Source organism: Fundulus heteroclitus, chromosome 12, assembly GCF_011125445.2.
Source record: "Fundulus heteroclitus isolate FHET01 chromosome 12, MU-UCD_Fhet_4.1, whole genome shotgun sequence".
Taxonomy (NCBI): Eukaryota; Metazoa; Chordata; class Actinopteri; order Cyprinodontiformes; family Fundulidae; genus Fundulus; species Fundulus heteroclitus.
In genome coordinates, this window is record NC_046372.1 from 24,173,451 (window position 1) to 24,195,163 (window position 21,713).

A 21,713-nucleotide genomic window follows, 5' to 3' on the forward strand; every position below is an offset into this window, starting at 1 on the left:
TTTATACAATTAGGTATTTATTTGCATCAAAATGGTCCATTAAAACAATACTTGGGCTTCCTTCTACACACAAAAGGTTCTCATCTTGCATTGATAAGTCATTTTTTCGGCCCTTCTAACGGTAATTAAAGTGCAAAATGCTGCTCATCTATTCCCAAACAAACATGTCAGTGAATCCATGATACATTTCCCTTGAACCTGAGGTGAACACCGTAGACAACATTCCTCTGAAAGGCACACACACACGTGCCAACAAACGTCTCCGCTCTGAAAATAAAAGCTCCACCGCGCCGCTAGTTAGTGTCTGACGGACGTTAAAGGCGATCGTCCGCACCGCCAAGTAGAAAAAGCACTATCGGTTCGTTCTCTTTTTTTTTTTTTCCTACTTAAAGAGAACAATAAATACAGTAGCGGTGAAAATAAATAGTCACATTCATTCATTCAGGACGGGGTGGAGAAGTTAAGACAGTTTGTGCAAAAAAAAAATCTTCTCGTTTCTCTCCAGAGGCAGAACTACGGAGCGCGTTAATGCTACACCTACAACAGCTTCACGTTTCACAGAAAACACAAACATTTGGTCCTTTTCAGCATTCAGTCGCCTTTCTCCTCTCAGTCTCTTCGTATAAATAGCAGCGATCGTCGTCGTCTCGCCGCCCTGAGCTCACAGAGTCCATAACTTCCTGCTCAGCCGTACGCCAGCTGACATTCACAGAATGAGACGGCCGCACGAACCACCCGAGGATTCCTAACGCGGGCCCTAGAGTTTGGAACAAGCAGAAGTACGAGGCGGTGGGGTGGTGGGGTTGTTATCGGGGCGTTTTAGCGCGATGTAACCCCCAGCTGGGACTTCAGGTGCTCGTACACCACGTAGCTGATGCTGACGGCCGGGATGACCTTCAGGAAGTTGGGGGCCAGGCCCCTGTAGAGCCCCGCGGGGCCCTCGTTCTGCAGGATCTGCCTGAAGACGCCGCTCATAGACGTCTGGTGCTGGTTCCCCTCCGTCACAGCTGCCAAAAAAAAACCAAGAACAATTAGCCTCAAGCTGCTAAACGTCGCTCAAAAAGGATAAAAATGGACCCGGCAGAACAATAACAGCTCCCAGGAGGCGGGACGATTTTGGAAAATAATCTAATTGCGATTTTTTTTCTTAATATTGTGATTTTTTCCCCAGTTTAATTTATCATGTCTTTTTAAACATATACAAACAACAAATCAATTTGTTTCTGTTCCTCGCTGTGCAGATTAGTTGCTAAAAGACCCACAGCATCTAAACTCAGAGCAGAAATGATTGCGTTCTGCCTACGATATATTTCAACCAAAATTGCAATTGTGACTTTTCTCTGCATTAACCACAAGCAACAAAAATGGCCTCTAAATAAAGATGTTTGTAAACAAGACTATTTAAAACAAGAACTTTTAATGTTTCTATTAATCAGAATATTATTCAAGAGAACAGCTTTTAGTTGATTTGGACGTCAATCCTTGTTGAACATAAAGTGCAACCAACAAGCAAGTCTATGTATTAAACTGATTGACCTGTACTTAATGCTATGTATGATTATATAAACTCTAAAATAAGTAATAAAATTAGATTATCTCACTGCTGCAACTGTCTTCCCTTCCATGTGGAGGCAAACCCACTTTAAACATTTTACCAACACCTAATGGACGTGTCTAATTCCCTAATTGTTACATAGCCAAAAATTGTAGACTCTGATTTGGAAATTGCGTTTTTTTTTTTAAAATCATGATTATATTGAAAAAGCGATTAATTGTCCAGCCCTACCTTGAGCCTGCATGCGGGTCCGGACCAGAGCCAGAGGGTAGCTGGCGAGCTGACCGCAGGTGCTGGACACGGTGCCGCAGGCCAGCAGGACGACCACGCCGGGGTCCGTGGCGTTGGCGCCGTACTGCTGCAGGTAGCTGTTCTTCAGCGTCTGCAACCCAGAGGCGGGAGGATTAACACCCGGATTAACACATAAAACCCACCGGAACCAGAACCAGACGGACGGACGGACTCACCTCGTACACGGCCAGGTCGATGCCGGCGTAGGGGATGATGCCCAGCATGTTGGGGACGTAGCCCTTATAAAACGCGCCCAGGCCTTCCCGCCTGAAGATCTGCTTGGCGCAGTCCGAGATCCCGGCGTACTGACCCGTTCTCCTCAGGGCGAGACGGGTCTTCAGAACCTGAGAACAGAGACGGGTCATTAAAGGCGGCGCTCCAAAGCTGCGGCGTGCAGCAGCGTTAAATAAATAAATCGATGCTCACCTCCATGGGGTAGATGGTGCTCTGGGCGATCACGCCGGCCAGAGAGCCGGCCACGAATCTCTCCACGATGCTCAGCGTCTCCTTATCGCTGCCGATCAGACGCTTGATCTGCAGAGAGAGAGAAAAAAAAAACACGTCAGTGAACGAGGAACAAACCGGAGATGCCGGTTCAGACGCCACGGACGGAGCCGCTGCCGGTACCTGCTCATAGGCCATGAACTTCAGGGCCGACTCGGGGGCGATCTTGATGACGTTGACTCCGTTGCCTCGCCACAGCGACCGCGTGCCGCCCTCCTTGATCATCTGCGTGAGTCCCGTCATGAGGCACATGTTGTTGGTTCGGGACCCATAAACCTGAGAGGAGGTGGGGAGGAGAGAAACATCCAGCAGGTAAATAACTTTAATTTAAACCGAGAACATATCAACAGGCCGTAAAACACGGTGGGGAACTGGTTTCTAATCAATGAAAAGGTCAAAGTCAGCTTTCTCTGACGTAAGCGGAGCTGCTGACGCGTCACGCTGGGCACAGGCCGTCCCTAATCTGCCCCATGGCAGGAAAACTTTGGAGCCAAGGGCGCGCCGCCCGCTGCTGAGCCCTGATTGGCTGACGGCGGACAGAGAATCAGAGCGTGGACTCTGCTCATCCAGCTCTTACACACCGACGGTTAAACTTTAACTCCTTTACGGTTTCCAGATAACCAACGGTTGAGCAACGGCTCTCTGGGTCGGTTCCTCTCACCTGCATCATGACTTTGAGGCGGTCCAGCGGGGCGGTGCAGGTTCTGGAGACGGCGCCGGCTCCTCCGCCTGCGACCAGATGCCTCCACCACATCCCCGTCTGCTTCTCCTCCGTGGTGAACTCGTCTGGTACCATCAGGTTCTCCCCCACGTCAAATATCTGCCAAGAGAAAAACAAGATTCATTCAAATTAATTTTAGAGAAACATCAAAAAAATCAGCCAAAATAATAAAAAAAAAAGACTCACTGAAGATTCACTGAATGACTCAAATCAGGGGTGAATCACATCTCCCGCTATAAATCATGACATCTAGGGCTGAACAATTAATCACATTTTCAATATAATCGCGATTTTAAAAAAAACCCAATTTCCAAATCGCAGAGTCTGCAATTTTTGGCTATGTAACAATCAGGGAATTAGACGCGTCCATTAGGTGTTGGTAAAATGTTTAAAGTGGGTTTGCCTCCACATGGAAGGGAAGACAGTTGCAACAGTGAGATAATCTAATTTTATTACTTGTTTTAGAGTTTATGTAATCATATATAGCATTAAATACTGGTCAATCAGTTTAATACATAGACTTGCTTGTTGGTTGCACTTTATGTTCAACAAGGATTGATGTCCAAATCAATTAAAAGCTGTTCTCTTAAATAATATTCTGATTACCGGTAATAGAAATATTAAAAGTTCTTGTTTTGAATAGTCCTTGTTTACAAACATCTTTATTTAGAGGCCATTTTTGTTGCTTGTGGTTAATGCAGAGAAAAGTCAAAATTGCAATTTTGGTTGAAATATATCGTAGGCAGAACGCAATAATTTCTGCTCTGAGTTTAGATGCTGTGGGTCTTTTAGCAACTAATCTGCACAGCGAGGAAACAAATTGATTTATTGTTTGTATATGTTTAAAAAGACATGATAAATTAAACTGGGAAAAAATTGCATTAAATCGCAATATTAAGAAAAAGAAATCGCAATTAGATTATTTTCCAAAATCGTTCAGCCCTAATGACATTTGTTAGCAAATGTCGACCAACCTGACTTTAAGAGGCTTAAATCTTAGCGATGTGGTAAAATTGGAGCTTTTTCAGAATATTTTTGTTTCGGGTAGCTAAGGGCGGCCATCTTTGCTGCCGTGACCTCCGAGGCTCCTTGGAGACACGGGATCCGGTGAGCGGGGAAAACCTGAGTCAGCATCCAGGCAGACGAGTCGAGCCAAGAGGCCACGACACAGATCAGGATTTAAAATGATTGACGGGATTATTACGAGGGCTTTGACGCAGATTTTTAATTCAGGTTCCTCGAACGGGAGCGCTTAGATGTGCAGGACGGCTTTCTTTAAGACGATCAAGGTCAGGAACCGTCTGCTTCCGGTTCTTAAAATCGACTCTGATCCTTTTAGCCGGAACCTGAACTGTAAGCAGAGCGTTCTGTGGACAGTAATCACAGGAGGAAGGGAGGAAAAAAGGCAATAATGAGGCGAGAATTTTACTCTGTTGCCTATGAACCCGTGACCGCTGTCAGGATTTACTGTCCACATACTTCACAGAGGGCTCGCCAGTAACTCACAATGTTCTTGGCCCTCCTGTTAAGGGTCGCCTGGCTCTATTCTCGGCTCCGGCGCGTCTTCACACGCCTAAAATAACCCCCAGCAGGAGCAGAGCAGCAGGTCTGCGCCGGTTCTGACTGCTGCCCTCATTTACATAACAGCTCAGCAGGTTGGAAGATCTTCCCAACATAATCCCCACGTTTCTTCCCATGGGCCTAACGGGGCTTAATGGTGACGCATTACCTGTGCAGACTATGATCTTTTTGCTCATCAGCGCCCTGCATGTCGCAGAAATCACCCTGATTGATTAGCTTAGCCTGAACGATAATGTACGAACGTAATGTGGCTAAAAACGAGTCACCTGAAAACTTATCCAACATGGGAAGAAGCAGCTCTTTTTAGGAATTAATTAGTTAAATTAACACTTGAACTGCTTTGCGTTGTTAAAAGTTACAGGCAGAATGATGAACTAACCGTGGAGTGTTTCCAGTAGAGGATGATCTCAGGAATGTTCTCGGTCTTCTCCACCGTGGCGTGTTTACTCCAGTCTTTACTGCCGATCGTTATCATGCCGTTCTTATCCATACTTTAAAAAAAAGAGACAAATATTAGAGTCTATAGACGAGGAAAAAGAGCATCTAGAGCAGGGGTGTCAAACATACGGCCCGCGGGGCGGATCCGGCCAATTTAGTCCGGCCCTGTGGCTAAATGCATTAACAATATAAAAAAAATAAAAAAATTCTTCCAGTGTCCTGTCTGGCAATAAGATGCCACAAAGAGCTCATCAGATTTGACTTTCACAAGTGGACAAGATAAAAGGAAGAGAATGATAAAACAATTATTGAAAAAAACATTGAAAATATGCGGTCCTATATTGTCCACGAGGGGCGCTGTGTTTTAATTAGCAGATTAAGCTTCAGGTGTGGAAAAATTCAAATCATTTCTTAATTTTTATCTGTCTGATGTATTTTGTCATGCAGGACAGTGTTTTTAAGTTCCAAAAAATGTGAATAAATGTTTTTCAACATTGTATAATCACTGTGATCAGTTCTTATGCATAATGCACAAGTAAATGTTTAACTGAGTAAAAGTATTGTTGAAATTGCACATACTTTGCTTAAAAACGCTGAGGTTATTCATAATATATTGTGTAAAAGTGAAATTAACTTAATATAAAAATCAACAACAAGTCCACATTTATTAGTTCTATTTAATCTTGCAATGAGTTTACTCGTGTGGCCCTCTTGAGATCAGATTAAGCTGAATGCGGCTCCTAAACCAAAATGAGTTTGACACCCCTGATCTAGAGGGAGGAAAAGTTGTTTTTTTATTATTACCTCTTAAGGACGGTCTCTGCATGCTGCAGGGAAATATGGACGCCCAGGTCACGGAGAGACTGCATCAGCTCTTTGGGGTCGATGCGGCCTAAAAACAGAAAGGAGGCGATAAGAAGTTGCTCAGTCAGAGCGAAACAAAAAGGCCAAAGCATGTGGAAGAGCGGCTGCACACCTGCATTCCTCCTGTCCAGACTCTTCACCACCAGCTTCATGTCTTTCTCGTGGTCCTGCAGGTAGTGGACGAACTCCTCAAAGTCCAGCTGCCCGCCCGCCTCCTTCTCTTCCCTCTGTAGACTTTTCTGCAACCACAGGTTAGGAGGTCAGGTTAGGAAACATCTTTTAAAAATCCAACTTTAACTTCACAAAACAGAGGCAACGCGCCATCTTGCAGGAACATCCAGAGCCGAACCGTTCGGTGAAACTAGAACCGGCGGATCGAAATGTACAGCATGTCGGACCGCTAATAAGTCGTGAAACTGGAGATTTCAGGGAGTCCCTGCGTCGACATGCAGCTCTCCTTCGCCGCCATCTATCTTTAACGGGTCTGGATCGACCTGCCAACCTGTTTTAATCGCGTCTGGCCTTGGGCCTGCTGAGCTATAACGGGGACGGCTAAGCTGGCTGTACTCCAGGCTGCTGGATGGGGCAGATATGTGACCCGCAGACCAAAGAGCGCAGGCATATGACTGTAACCATACCCTGCAGGGACATTTCGACCGGGCCCTGCAGCTCCTGCAAAAAAGCACGAGAGGCATAAATCTGAATCAGGACACGCCGCGGCATTGATTTCAGGACTTTATACAATATCGCTTATGTTCTGCAGGCCATTAATCTCGTTATCTTCAGATAGAAACTCAATAATGTGAGTCAGGACCATAAAAAAAAAGGAGCATTTCAAATTAATCATCTTCAACCCCATCTGTAGAAAGTATTGTTTCACTTTATACCTTCGCCAAAAAGATTTAATTTAACTGTACAAATGCATGTGTGGGACAGTAAAGCATTTGTAGCAAAGCAATAAAGTTTGTTTTTCGACTATCCAAGCAAACGAAACGCCTTAATTTTAAGTGTAGATGCACCAAAAAAAGGTCAGATTTTAATATTAAAAGCTTTGTGAAATAGTCCAGTTAATCAAGTAGTTTATGATTTCTTTACCTCGTCATTATTATAAACAAAAGACAATGATAAGTCATTTTCTAGATATTATCAGAGTAGGTGTGTGTAGAAAATAGCAGATAGGTGAGTAATACGGCCAGAAGCTGCGTGAAAAATTTTAAGTATGAGAAACATTTGTACAACAATAGCTGTAATAATAATAATAATAATAATAATAATAATAATAATAATAATAATAATAATAATAATAATAATAATAATAAAAAATTCCAGTGACTTTTGGGGGCATTTTAGCCTGAGAGGGAGGAACTGGCCTGACCCCGATAACCCGCTGCAGAAAATCCTCTTTTCCGCGAGGAATTTCCCGGTTAAACGAACAAATGTGACGTTTTTAATGGGTCGTTATCAAAAGGAAACCACATTTAGTTGAAAAGTAGCGAAAAGTAGTCACAATTTTACTTAAAAACCCCGATTCAGACCGTTTCATTACTTGTATTGGAATAGTTTTGTATGAGCTTTGACGCTGTGAATTTTCTAGAAACCGGGTCTTTTCCGCTTTGCGGCCTGCACTTCCGCCCGCCCAAATAAGGGCTTTGAAAAATGAATGTAAATCTAAAATCAGAATATATATGAAGTATACTCAGTTCTAAAGCGGGTTTCTTGTGTTTTTTAGTTAAAGTCAGAGAAACAAGTGTATAACTGCGTCGTACCTTTCTCCATTTTTGGTAGGTGGACAACTCCTCGGAGGGCAGGAACACGCTGAGTTTGTTGAACAGCGACTTGAGCTCCGACGGTAGTCCGTTAGATTCGAAGTATTCCACTTCCACCGGGTCCGAGTTTGACACGGGGACGTAAAGGCACAGGCCCAGCATGCTTTGCTTCGATTAATTTAAAATAAACTATAATAAATAGATAAATAGCAATCCGCGGCTTCTTCCTGCGCGGTCTGATACCAAATGCCGGTCACACGCTACACCGGCTTCTAAAGAATGTCACGAGGCTCCGCCCATTCCAGGAATAGCTGCACGTAATTGGCTAACCCCACCCCCTGGGAGACGTCACGTTACTACTAGCCAATCGTTGAAGCCCTCCATTGATAGAAGGGGGGCTGAGTCAGATGACGGCGGAAGGGGACCCCTATCTTGCGTAAGAACAGCGGAATCTGTTGACCAATCCTGTCATAGCTTATGGCTGTCACGTGAAAAATTGACCAATCAATAATTTTTATATGCCGGTTTAAAATGTGATTTAAAGAAGCTGCTTTGCACTACAAGTCAAAAAAGAAATGAGATAAAAATAAGACAGATTTAGGCCTAATAGTAAGTCTAAAATTAAATAAGGGGGAAATTATTGTTTTTGCATCAAGACAATTCTAAAAATATCTATATGATCTACAGATAAGATTATTACAAATGAAATGTTAGTTATTTAAATATGCTTTTCTAAATAGCTTTTAAAAAATCCAAACTACCAATGAATAGGTTATTTTTACTATTCAAATTAATAACATAAAGTTGGCTTTATCTGAATTATTTATGCATTTGAACAATTATGTATTTGAAGTTGTTTTTCAGTTTCTTACTAACAGTAGAACACTTAAAAGATGACACACATCCAAAATCTAAGAAGAAGCCCAAAACAGTACAACCACATTACTGCTGAGCTAATTACTTACTGAACTCCCCAGTGTTAAATTAAAACTCCAAAGTTTGAATTCTTTTCTATTTGTACTTTTTAATTTTTATTATTATAGTTACCCAAGTGAAAAGTTCCATCATTCTTTATCTACCAAAACAATATTTTACAACACAAAAACAACTAGGACTGTACAATGTTGCCAAAAAAACATAATTGTGATTGAGATTTAATTTTGACTTTTCTCTGCATTAACCATAAGCAACAAAAATGGCCTATAGATAAAGATGTTTGTAAACAAGGACTGTTTAAAACAAGAAATTTAACCGTTTTTTTTTTTTTTACTAATCTGAATATTATTATTCAAGAGAATAGCTTGCTGAGTTAAACATCAATCCAACTGAACATAAAGTGAAACCAACAAACAAGTTTATGTATTAAACAGTTTGACCAGAACTCTATGCTGTGGTGAGACTCCTGAAATTTTCTGGTAAAAAGTAAAAGTGAAAGTGAAATAAACTCTAAAATAAATAATAAAGTTAGATTATCTCACTGCTGCAACTCTCTTCCCTTCTACGTGGAGGAAAACCCAGATTCCGTCTGTACAGTCTTTTAAATCCCTCCTAAAAACTCACTTTTTCACTTTGGCTTTTAATTTCAGTTAAGTTTGAGACTATCGGAGCAATTAGGTTGAGATGTTATATCATGTAGCTTTCTTTTATTGGATTTATATTTTAATTGTTTGTGTTGGTGTTGATTATCTGACAGCATTTATTTTCATTTGTTTGCATTGCACTAGTCTGTAGTGATTCATACGCGAAGCACTTTGGTCAACTTTGTTTTGTGTTAAATGTGCTGTATAAGTAAAATTGACATTTGATACTTATTGGATGATTATCCAGAGCTCTGATTACCCCGTATGTTCCTAACAGAGCACTTCGCTCTCAGACTGCAGGTCTGCTGGTGGTTCCTAGAGTCTCTAAAAGTAGAATGGGAGGCAGATCCTTTAGCTATCAGGCTCCTCTCCTGTGGAACCAACTCCCAGTTTTGGTCCATGAGGCAGACACCCCGTCTACTTTTAAGACTAGGCTTAAAACTTTTCTTTTTGACAAAACTTCTAGTTAGAGTGTCTCATGTTACCCTGATCTACCTCTATAACTATGCTGCTATAGGCTTAACTGATCTGGGCTAATTGACTGGTGACTGAGGAGACTGAGCTGATTGGATAGTGGCTGATTCAAGAAAAGTCTGGAAAAGTCCAAAAAAAAAGAAAAATAAAAAAAAAAATCATGACACTACTGGTCTCTAAAAGTATAATGGGGCCTTTAGCTATCAGGCTCCTCTCCTATGGAACCAACTCCCAGTTTTAATCTTTCAGTAAGACTCCAAGACGAGGCTTTAAACTTTGATTTTTTGACAAAGCTTGTAGTTAGATTGGCTTGGGCTTCTTTGAGGACTGTTCTCCTTACTCTGTGATTTTCACTCTAAAGAGGGGATGTATTTCTGCTTATTGTCTTTAAGTTGGTTTTCTCTCTCTCTCTGTTAAATTTCTATTTAAAACATCCTTCTGGCCCGTTACTGTTTGTTTTTATCTCTTTTCTCTTCGTTAAGCTGATGCAGATGGGTTTTTTTAAGGTTTCCTACAATTATAGCAAGTGACTCTTTATCTACTGTATGTAATACAAGCAGGGTGCTTCCATCCAGGGAACAAACACTAAATAAATGACATTACAGCGAACTCTGGAACCTCTCAGAAATGTGGGTTTGGTTGTTTTCTGTGAGGTGTTGTTGTGTTTGTTGCTGCGGTTCTGTTTGTGTTTGGCCCTGATGCCAGCATGCTCGCCCGATGAAGGTTGTTGCAAGTAAACTGCGTCACGAGAAAAATGGCCGTCTGAAAACAAAGGGGGGGAAAAAAAGAAAAGGTGCAGAAGAAGTGTCAGGAGGTTATCTGAACAAGTCTCTGCATGTGGTTCCAGCTTCAGTGAGGCCTCATGATGACCGCCTTCCTTTACTTTCTGCTTCACTAGTTTACCTTCAGGGAGTTTCTCAGTAAAACTTTCATCTACCCACTATTACCTCGTATTTACACCTTTCCATCAAGTTGCGCCTCACTTCATTTCTGGGAATAACTTGCAGATTAATCACTGTTATTGAAACAGTACAAAAGTCCTGCTCCACCCTCGTTTCTTCATATTATCCCCAAAGCCGCCCGACTTTCTCGTAATCTTTCCAAGATACTACACATTCATGTCAATTTTCTTTACTAAGAAATGTACTCTGAGGATAAAAACACAGCTGGCCATTAAGTTATAGATTACTACTGCAGAATTTAATAAAATAAAACAGTTTTAACAACACTCTTAAGAAAAAGGTAGGTAATTATAATTTGTTTGTATTTGTGTCAGTGACATAGAGACAAATCGAGCCGTCCACCACAGATAAATGCTGTGGTGGACAACATTTGACAAATGTTGACTTGGGTCCTTAATGATTAGAGCGTCATTTCAGTCTCTCTTCATTTCCTGTTTCCAGCTGGTTTTATCCTCACCAAATTTCCCTGAGATGCATGCAGTGCTCACACATGCAACAGAAACCTTTTGCTGCACCTTCTGAAGGACGGATTTGATCAAAAACATATGAATCAAAAGGAAAAAAATAACAACATATGCTCAAAACAACCTCAATTAGTTGCCTTATGCCTTATGTGATGTCATCAGGCATGCAGACTTTGAATGTAGTTCTTTCGAGGGTAGATTTTGTTGTGATTAAATAAGGATTCACAGCAGAAATAAGGAGAAGTGGCAGACAACCTAAAACTTCCTATGTTACAAATAATATCTAATTTAATGTCAATTTAATGAAAAACTATTGCTTGTTTCTTTAAAATGTCTTCCTCAATAGATCTCCAAGCTTTATAAAGGTCTACTACTCTCTAAATTAGTGTTTTGTCCGGATTTTTCATAAAAAAATGTATTAAAATTATTTAAATTTTTAACCCCAGATTTTCAAAAAGGCCCTCAGAGCGCAGGACCCCCAGAAGAACCAACGAAGGGTAACAAACCATATTGAGCTATCCCTGAAACACCCAGGTCCAGGTATGGATATCCCAGAGGCCTCTGGGGTATCGACACCTGGACCTGGGTATGGTTTTAACATTTGGAGCACACTGTGCAAAAATGTCATAATGTTTAGAAGTAAACTTGAAACTATAAAAGTATGCAGGAAACTAAGAAATCATTGACCAAGATCGTTTTTAGAATAACATCAGAAAAGTATTTTTGGAAAGAAAGTCTTAAGAAAAGACGGACGACGCCAGACTTCCTGTTACTGGACACATAAACGAGAGAGAATCATCAGCCGTGGAGCACCGGCAATAAGGATCATTAGAACCAGAAACCATTTTAACCTTTCTTAAACGGGTTAAACCCAAGGACTTTCTAACTGCAAACAGTCTGAATCAGCGGCGGTTTGATGACGGTTTGTCCTACATGGGCAGCTGCCCAGAGCAGCATTAAAACGGGGGAGGCACATAAACACCGGCTAAAAGATGCTAACTCACCTGTCAGGTTACGCTGTCACTCGCTCTAAGGTTTCCTGCGTGTTGATTGGTTGTTGAATTGAACTGATTCTAAAGCTTCTCACCAAGAAGTTTGAATCTTCTGGGTCATATTTCCAAGAGCTCAGCTGAATCCACAGTGAGTGGCGTGACGTGACGGGCAGCTCGTGTTTGCCTGAAGGTTTTACCTTTCATGGTCATGTTAACTGAGGTTGGCTGCAGCGTTAGATCTGACAAGCTCTTCTTTATTCTGTCCCAGCAGCAAAGCAGCTAAACACCAAGGACTTTTCTCTATGTAAAAATATTAAACAAGTTTAAGGAAAGAAAAGCTTCTCAGATTCTTGAGATTTCCCTGAAACCTCAAATAATGTCTTCAAACCTGTTGTGGGGGCGTCACAATTTCTTCTTAATCTGCAATAAAAGCATTATTTCAGAGATTTTCTGTCTTTCAACTTTATTTTGCTTCTTTATAAAGTAAAATGAACTTGTTATAAACTGTTCACATACTGCATTACAAAACTTGATAGTCAGCAGTCAAAGTAAACCAGATTTAAACAGCCAAATCCTTTGATTTTAGCACTATAAAAGTGTTTTTGTGGCTCTTTATTGTAAAAAACAACTGTGGTAGAGTCAACACTGAATGCATATTACTAGAGAACAGAGTATAAGTTAAGCAGGTTGCAGGTTGTAAAGTTCATCAACACTGCAGTTAAATCCCTGCATGAAGACAAACATCTGTCTTTCTGCGTCAAACCTCAGAGGGCAGAATGGGGACAGCGGCTGGACTGTGTGCGACAAACAGGATTCAGGAGCACTTTAACCTGCAGGATCAGACAAACAAACCGCATCTAACAGGAGTAAAACAGGCCAGAGGTGAGGCGGAGAGGCGTCATCGCTCACAGCGGGACCTCAGTGTGCCACACTTCCTGGGAAAAACACTTTTATGGATGCCTAGTGGTTGCTGTTTGGATAGACGCTCATCAGGAAACGTTCACCCGGTTATCTCACAATCTGGGTCATAATGAAATCTAGAAATCAGCACCGAAATGTGACAAGGATCTGACCCTAACCCTGGTCTGCCATTAGGTTTAATGGCACTTTTTATAAAAGTGTAGTCTGAAAACACGAATGAGTCACTTTTCTATGAGTAATCGTATTCAGATTTAATTTAGAAATACGTAAATCTTTCAAATAATCCATAACTGTAATTTTAAATGTTGATCGTTGTTGTTCTGGAAACTGGACCTATCTCTATGATTCAACTGAATGATTACAGCATTGTAAAAAAAAAAAGTGTTAATCCCCTTAAACATTTCTTCTGTTGTTGATTTTTTTTTGGCACACTTACATGTTTCTGATAATGTTTTACTATCAGACAAAGATTCCTGAGTTTACCTTAGTAAACAAGAGCCAGTAAAATGATGATTTCAAACCCAATAAGTATTTTTTACACCTTTGATCACAACAACTACAGTCAAGCTTTTGTGATAACTGGCAATGAGAACTTTGAACCGATCCGTTAAGCAGAATTGCTTTGCTGAAGGTTGCGCCACCGACCTTATTTAAGTCCGGACTTTGACTGGGACACTAAATAGCTTTGCTACAATGAAAGAACTTGAAGACCAGATGTGACGGAAATCTTTTTCACACAAACCCCAAATGTATTCCACTGTATCATTCAAAAATAATAATAAGAGTGTTGTTCTTTTATAAGTCTTAAAATAAGCAAAAACTCATGAATACTGGAATTGTTAAGTATTTTTCTATATACAGGTAGTTTCACTGAGACACGAGAGACCTGTTGGCACATATTTAAAAACTCATACAGAACAACAATAGAAGAGTAATACAGTGTCACACAATGTTAAAAATAACAAATAAAAGTAACAATTATTTAGGAGCTTTCTGACATTGTTGAAAGATTCTTTAAACGAGTAATAAAACCACCAACAGACGTTAGATCTGGTAGATTCAGTTCCTGCTGAGGATGATTCCAGGTTGAAGGAGCAACGCAACAAAACTTTTGTTATCTAATTAATGTGCAATAATCTAATTAATACACTGGGCCACAACCCGTGCAATAATCCTGATGTAGTGACTTCTGCTGCTATCAACACCTGAACATATGTCAGTACACATGTATGTATGTATGTATGTATGTATGTACAAATGTATACACGAATGTATATGCACATATATACGTGTAGGTACGTATGTATGTATGTAGGCGTATAGGTAAATATATATATATATATATATATATATATATATATATATATATATATATATATATATATATATATATATATAATAAAAGTATGTATATATGTTTATATGCATATAGATCACTATGTATGTAAATAAGACATCATATGCCCATTCCTATTTCTTTTTGTATTTTTTTGTATCCTTTTTGATCCATTGTATATATGAAGATTCACTGTATATAACTGAATGCACCTTTCCTACTCTGCACCTCTGCACATCTTGTATGAACCGGTGTAGCAAGTGAATTTCTCCATTGTGAGATCAATAAAGCCCATCTTATCTCTTATCTTATCTTATAAAGCACTTTAAAAACAACACCGCTGACCAACGTGCTGTACACCAATAAACACAAATAAAATACAGAAATATAAAACTAATAGAAATAGATAAAAAAGAACTTCTCAAACTGAGTTAAAAGCCATGGAGAAATAATGAGCACACCCTCTCATGATTGCCAACTGCACAGTAGAGACTGGAAGACAGGAAGTTTGGTGCGTCTCTGGTGACCTCTTCTGGCTGAAGAACGCCACTGCAGTCACGAAACCGGCCCACTGCACTTTCTGAGGAAAACTTAAACAAGCATCCGTGCAGCATTTAACATAAAAATCATCTTCTTCTGACTATCCGTAAATACACTTTAGAAAACACGTTTTGACTAGTAAAAACTACATTTTGACTATCCTGAATGATACTTTGAGATGTCTGCATTTTGTATTCTGACGAGTAAGAAGAACGATTCAAGATATCTTCAATCACAATCATAATGCCCTTGGGCTGCACAGTGGCGCAGTGGGTAGTATCGAGCTCGGCATGTTACTTCTTCTTATCTCATTCACTGAAGGCCCGACTCACCCGGTTCGGAGATTTGGTAACAAAGGAAGAGACTAATTATCAGAGACAAACATTTAAAATATGCATATTTATTACCATTGGAACTCCAAGGGAGACAAAAACACCTACATTACCCGACATGTCACGGCATCGTCCTGTAAGCCCTTTGTCTGCAGAGCCCCTCCTGATGAGTTTGGGGGGCCAGACATTGAGGCTCCAGGTTCTATCTGCTCCGAAACATAAAGGAGACTGTTCTCCCATGGGTCTTCATGAAGTAAGGCTGATTCATCACCCACATGTCCTTTCAGGGGTCAACCCAGATCAAATGAAGAACCATAAACCAGCTTTCACCCCGTATCTGTTCCCCATAAAACTCTGCTTCTCTGTGCATGGCGTCTCAGCAGAGCTTAAAAGAATGTAATTGCAACGATCTTCCCCCTCGGTAGACTCCCCGACAAGGTAACTCTTTATGGATTAAAAATACAGGTGTAACACAAAAAAAGATTATATATTTCCATAACAGTAGGGCTGAAGGTCCAGGTTTAAGTCCTACCCCTGCTCTGGGTCTTTCTGCATGGAGCTTGCATGTTCTCCCTGTGCATGCGTGGGTTCTCTCCGGGTACTCCGGCTTCCTCCCACAGTCCAAAAACATGACTGTTAGGTTAATTGGGTTCTAAATTCTCCTTAGGTGTGAGTGTGTGTGTGTGAATGGTTGTCTGTCTCTGTGTTGCCCTGTGACAGACTGGTGACCTGTCCAGGGTGAACCCTGCCCCTCACCCATTGAATGCTGTAGATAGGAACCAGCAACCCTCAGGACCCCATTAGAGATAAACGAGTATAGGAGAATGGATGGATGGAAATGCCTTTTGAGAAGTCTCAAATGACGTCACCTGATTGGCAGACAGCAGTCACTTGCCTCGACTTTGTTGCACTAGATGTTGAAGATGTCTTCTGGTTGCAGACAATAAATCATCCGTGTTTCTTAATGCGTGTCGAGCACGAGCTGCAGCACTAAAAATAGCGTTAAAAACATGAGAATTAGCGCTGAACATACTGGATTTTGCTCACCCCTGAATAGCAAACGCCACTAAAGATGAAACTTTCCACCAAAAATGCCACATAAAAGGCATGTTTAGACTGGTCAGGATGATAATTCTAGATATCTAAAAAAAAAAATTCTCTAGATATCTAGATATGAGATATCTTGAAAGTAATTTTGACTAGACAAAAATACAATTCTAGATATTTAAAACATAGTTTTGCCTAGTCATTATTTGCTTTCAAGATATCTGCCATTCAATTTGCACTAGTCAAATTTTACTTTAAGATATCTTAAGATACATTCAAAATATCTTGAATAACAAGGTAATTTGAGATATCCTTAATTGGAGTTATGACTAGTCAGATCATAAACTGAGATATCTCAAATGTATCTTATGGCTAGCCATAAATTTAATTGTTGATATCTGAAATATATCTTTCAGATAGTAAGTAATGTATTGAAGATATCTTAAATTGGAGCCCCCATACAAACTAATGGTGCATCTGACGTTATTTAGACTATTTGTAAAAATGCAATTAGAGATATCTGGAATTGGTAATTTGCCCAATCAAAATATCGATACATATATTTTAATTAACTATTATGTCTAGTCAAAAATCTATTTTGGATATCTGGAACGTAAGTGAGGTGAAGCCAATTTTATGTTAAATCTCTCTGAACGTCATCTAAAGACGCCTCACATCTTCTCCATTAATTATTATTTTTGGTCTGATCAAGAGCAGAATGTCCAGACTGCTACACAGCTACACCGGTAAACTGATGCAAAGATATTGTTCCGCTTACTTTATGTTTTGAGCTGTTTTGTCTTTGTTTATCTTTTTTTTTTTCTCCCATTACAGGGCATTACCTCTTGAACATCACAAAGAAACGCTGTCCTGTTTTGTTATATACTTGCACAAAAATTACAATAAACTGATTTGATGGGATTTAAAAGAAAGATTCAGAGTTCCACTTAGACTTTTTAGCTCAATGGCTGTTGCGCTGACCCGGATAACTGAGAATTTGAGCAGACATTTAGCTCAATGCTGCCCTCTGCTCATCAGGTCCTTCATCAGCTTTCATATGAAGAAACATTCAGGATAAAAAAAAAAATAGGTTAAGGAAAAGGAAAGACTATAAAGACAAAACTACAAAAGGAGGAAAAGTTTATGTACCGGTAATACTCCTTAGAAACATCTCTTTCTTTATATTTAATCCAAGCACCCAGACTGTAATCTTTTAAAGTGGTCTTGATAAATGTTTTTTTTTCTTTTATACTTGAGCTGGTTTTCACACTAATTTTCACAGTACTAATCATTTTTGTCTGTTTTTTAAGACGCCCAACAACTAATCATTCATGGATGAAGGAAGCAAAATTTCAGGGGATTATTGAATGTTGTGTTGAGACAGAGACGTCTGAACAACATAGTTGAACTTTGAGCGCGGCGAGCGCGGCGCGCCGTGACGAATGTACGCGTTGCCATAGAAACCGCAAATGCGCTGCGCTGAACCCCGCGGCCAGCGCAGCGCAAATCGCTTCCTGTCTGAAAGGCCCTTTACTTTAAGGCCCTTTTACTCAGCAGAGCTGACAGTTGTTTACGTACATTTAGAATGTGAGCCTTTATTCTGAAAGGTCATAACCGGAAATCGGATAGCGCCCAGCGTTAGCTTGACGTAGTCCACGGATAACGGCAAAGTTTTCGCCGCAGAGAAAAGCGGAGCGAGTCGTCTTTTTTCGACACGTTAACGTTGCCGAACCGCAGCTGGTGGGTTTCAGAGAGGTCGACATGAATCCAGGTGAGCTTCTTCGGTCCTCCTCAAGCGCCATTTTCAGCGTTTTCTCCGCGCCCGTTGCGGTTCTTAACCGTTTAAATTTTATGTGTTTCCCAGATTTCAGCGCCGAGTCACGTCTGGATGAGAAGAAGCAGCGAAGTTCGGCCGAAAAATCCCCTTAAAGTGTCGACGGTTCGTTTTAGCTTCGCCTCTGTTTTTTTTTTTTTTTAAACCAGCGGTTCGTTTGGCCGGTTGTTTTTTTTTTAAGTGAGTTTCTACGGTGAAATCATGGCGTTCTTCGTGAAAAAGAAGAAATTCAAGTTTCAGACCCAGCTGACCCTGGAGGAGCTGACCGCCGTGCCTTTCGTTAACGGGGTTCTGTTCTGCAAGCTGCGGCTGCTGGACGGAGACTTCGTGGCTACTTCTACCAGGTAAAAAAAACAACAAAGATAAACACAAGAAAACTCCCACAGAACGCATAAAATGAGTTTAAAAGTCGTTTTCTGGTCTTCAGAGCTGGTTTAAACAGGTTCATGGTGGTTTTTATACTCACTGTTGCAGGTTTTTATCCAAATGTCTGAGCCATTCTGCTTTATTTTGTTGCTTTTGTTAATTAAACTGTTCCTAATATGATGCCCCTGTGCTCACCTCACACGGAGCAATTTATAAATTACTTAGTTATTTCTCTTTATGCAAAAAATTGAAAATAGAAATAAAATAAAAAGCTAGGAATGGGTCTATTGTAGGCCATTAACGAGTCATAATGAGCTGTCCCTGAAAGGATATTGAACTGAGCAATATAGATTTTAGTTTTACTGGCGCCTGGTAAATAAAATCTGGACTTTAATGAGAGCGTCAAGTCATTTTAAGTAAAGATGCTCAAGTCCAAGTCATTAGTATTCCAGTCGAAGTCCAGTCAAGTCTTTTCTAAAGTAAACGAGTCAATCTGAAGTCATTGAATCCACGACTGGTCTAGTCAAAGTCCGGCCGCTGCCAGATGCTGTTTCCCACCAGAAATGAGGAGAGTTTAAGCTCCTTTTCTAATAATATGACATTTTTCCTGAGGGAATTTTATTTTACTGTGTAGTTTGATTCAGAAGAGAAATATATATTTTTTCTTAATATAACTGTGGTTCAAAATGCATTTTAAAATGGATCAATCTTATTGCGTTATCTCTCGTTAGAATAAAAATATTAGTTTTTCTCCTGAAACCTTGGTGTTTTATATAATTCAGGTTACCACACACACAAACAAGAAAAACAATCCCTGAATTACAGACTGTCTGCCGTAGCGGGCATGAAGTGATTTTTATTCTCCGTTTGTTTCACACCACGGCTGCTTGAAGTCTTTGCAACAGAATACAGGGGGGAGGAAAAGTTTTTGCCACCTTCTTTTCTTTTATGTTTGTCGCTTCAAACTAATTTAAACATCAGACCAAGAGAAAAACAGATTAAGATGCCATTATAATATGGTGGCGGCGGTAGAGTCCTTCCGTTTGTGACGTCTAGCTAGGGCTGGGCAATATGGATTAAAAATAAAGTCTCTGGTTTTATTATACCAAATGCAGTTAATCAATTTTTCCCTCCTTTTTTGTTTCACAAAAAGAAATCCAAGAAATTATTTTTAAAACCTGCTTTTATGTTAAGCATAAAACTAAATCAAGTGCAACTAAATCCAAGCTGTGAAACAAGATGGCCGCCCTGCCGTTGTAAACAATGAAGATGTGGCTAAATGTTTGCTGCTGGTGGTTTTACACTGTGAGCTGAGAACGGGCTTCACTTCTATGGAGGACTTACTCTGACATATTCAAAAACAAATATAGAGATTATATAAGTATATAAAGAAATAAATACCTGCTCAGTAAATATACACGCATAAAATAAATACACAAACATACACCAAATAAATAAATGTAGGCAGCAGTTGTATTATACAATGAGACATACATGTAAATATCTCTTTTAATTAGCTTATTTATTTATTCCTCTTTTTAGTAATCACCTCATTTATTTATGTATTTTTCATTATAATTGTCAACTTTACTAATTACTTAGCTTTTAAATATGGGACGAATTTGCCGCATGAGTTAGGGAGTTCATCCTGCAATTGATAGGTTGCCGGTTCAATTCCCCGCTCAGACTGTCTCAGTTGTTGTGTCCTTGGGCAAAACACTTCACCTCTGTGGCAGCTTCTGTCAGTCCGCCCCAGGGCAGCTGTGGCTGCTAACATGGCTCACCACCGTCAGGGTGTGAATGACTGACTGTGATTTGGGGATGTTGGACTAGTTAAAGCCATTTACCATTAAAATGTATTTATTTCTGTCTATATTTTAATATTTTTGTGTATTTTATTATTTATTTCTTCCAACTCTATTTATTTGTTTATTTATGCCTGTCCTTTTGAATTTCTGTGTGCATTTTTTGCCTCATTATGCAAATGAGGAGGGCAATGAGGGCAGTGGCAAACTAAGATTATACAAAAATGTAATCTTAAAAAATTTTTTTATTGGAATTAATTGATTTAATTGATTCTACCTCTAGCTGAAGCGGTTTCTGCAGCTGGCCTAAAGCACACCAGCAAGTCCACCTCTGCATGGCTTTAGTAAACTAATAAGACGACTTCAGAGTGGCCTAGTTAAAGTCCTGAGCTGAATGTGGTTAGGATGCTGTGGTTTAATGAAAAGGTGGTTCATGCTTCAAACCCTCTAGCGTGGCTGAATTACAACAATCCTGCAGGGCAGAGTGGGCCAGAGTCACTAGTTGTTGTTGATGGTTGATTGCAGTTGTTGGTGCAGAGTGTGACCCAACCAGTTATCATGGATGGGGGCAGTTACTTTTTTTAAACGGCGCCATGTAGGTTTGGATTCTGTTTAACATCTTCATTTTGTGTTTTCTTTGCCTGATATTTCCATTTGTTTGGTCTAAAACATTTAGACAAATGTTTAGCTTTCACTGCGTCTCATCGTGACCCAGGGGTGTCACCTCTGATGGCAGCTGGTGGCGTTAATATTAGGGCCGGTCATCGATTCAGATTTCAAGAATCCATTCGATTCGAAGATTTAGAGTCGATTCTTTACGATCCAATCTCAAATTGAATTGATTCAGTTTAATTTTTATTTATACTGCACCAATTCACAACACACGTCATTTCAAGGCTCTTTCCAGAGTCAAATTCAATCAAATCATCCAACAAACTTGGTCATAAAGAAAACTTTTTGATCAAGTTTGCTAGTTTAAATTTTTTTTAGCTGTTACCCGAGTTGCATAACTGTGTAGTTATGCAACATATTGATACTAGTACTGTTGCCTTATTCCACCTGCAATCCCAGGTGGATTGCAGCTTACTCGTCGTAAGCTGTATGCAACGAAATTTCGTTCTGTGTGCACTCTGTACAAACAAAATGACAAAGTTGTCCAAGAATCTCTAAAATCTAAGATTAACACTCAACAGCAAATTAATAAAGTAATGGTAGTTAATGCTGGCTCACACATTTAACTTAACAGTAGAAAATGGCTTTTAAAAAAAATCGGTCTATGGTTATAGGAATCGATGTTTAGGAATTAATATAATCGATTCAGAATTGGAAAATAGATTTTA

General features: G+C 40.0%; 2 protein-coding genes across 2 annotated transcripts in view; one reads left to right on the plus strand and one right to left on the minus strand.

Annotated features, from left to right (window-relative positions):
- On the minus strand, window positions 1-7,882 carry slc25a25a (solute carrier family 25 member 25a). The gene is made up of 10 exons (XM_036144331.1): window positions 7,721-7,882; window positions 6,067-6,193; window positions 5,895-5,982; window positions 5,032-5,143; window positions 3,012-3,170; window positions 2,474-2,626; window positions 2,273-2,380; window positions 2,023-2,190; window positions 1,787-1,937; window positions 1-1,007 (listed from the first exon to the last, which is right to left on the minus strand). Exons 1-10 carry the CDS (start codon window positions 7,880-7,882, stop codon window positions 820-822), a joined length of 1,416 nt encoding a protein of 471 aa, XP_036000224.1. The 3' UTR covers window positions 1-819.
- Window positions 7,883-17,995: 10,113 nt separating this feature from the next.
- The window catches only part of LOC105928158 (protein FAM102A), a 45,648-nt gene continuing 41,930 nt past the window's right edge, over window positions 17,996-21,713 (plus strand). Inside the window, exons 1-2 of the mRNA XM_036144332.1 lie at window positions 17,996-18,139; window positions 18,233-18,546. Coding sequence (XP_036000225.1) covers window positions 18,404-18,546 — 143 coding nt within the window. The 5' untranslated portion in view covers window positions 17,996-18,139; window positions 18,233-18,403. The remainder of the gene's footprint in view (window positions 18,140-18,232; window positions 18,547-21,713) is intronic.

Bases quoted from the DNA above. Each gene is read 5' to 3' on its own strand.
- slc25a25a (XM_036144331.1), bottom strand. From the start codon at position 7,882: ATGCTGGGCCTGTGCCTTTACGTCCCCGTGTCAAACTCGGACCCGGTG. The intron at 5,983-6,066 runs GTGTGCAGCCGC...TTCTGTTTTTAG, and splicing joins TCTGGACAGGAGGAATGCAG to GCCGCATCGACCCCAAAGAG. The intron at 1,008-1,786 runs GTAGGGCTGGAC...TTTTTTTGGCAG, and splicing joins GACCCGCATGCAGGCTCAAG to CTGTGACGGAGGGGAACCAG.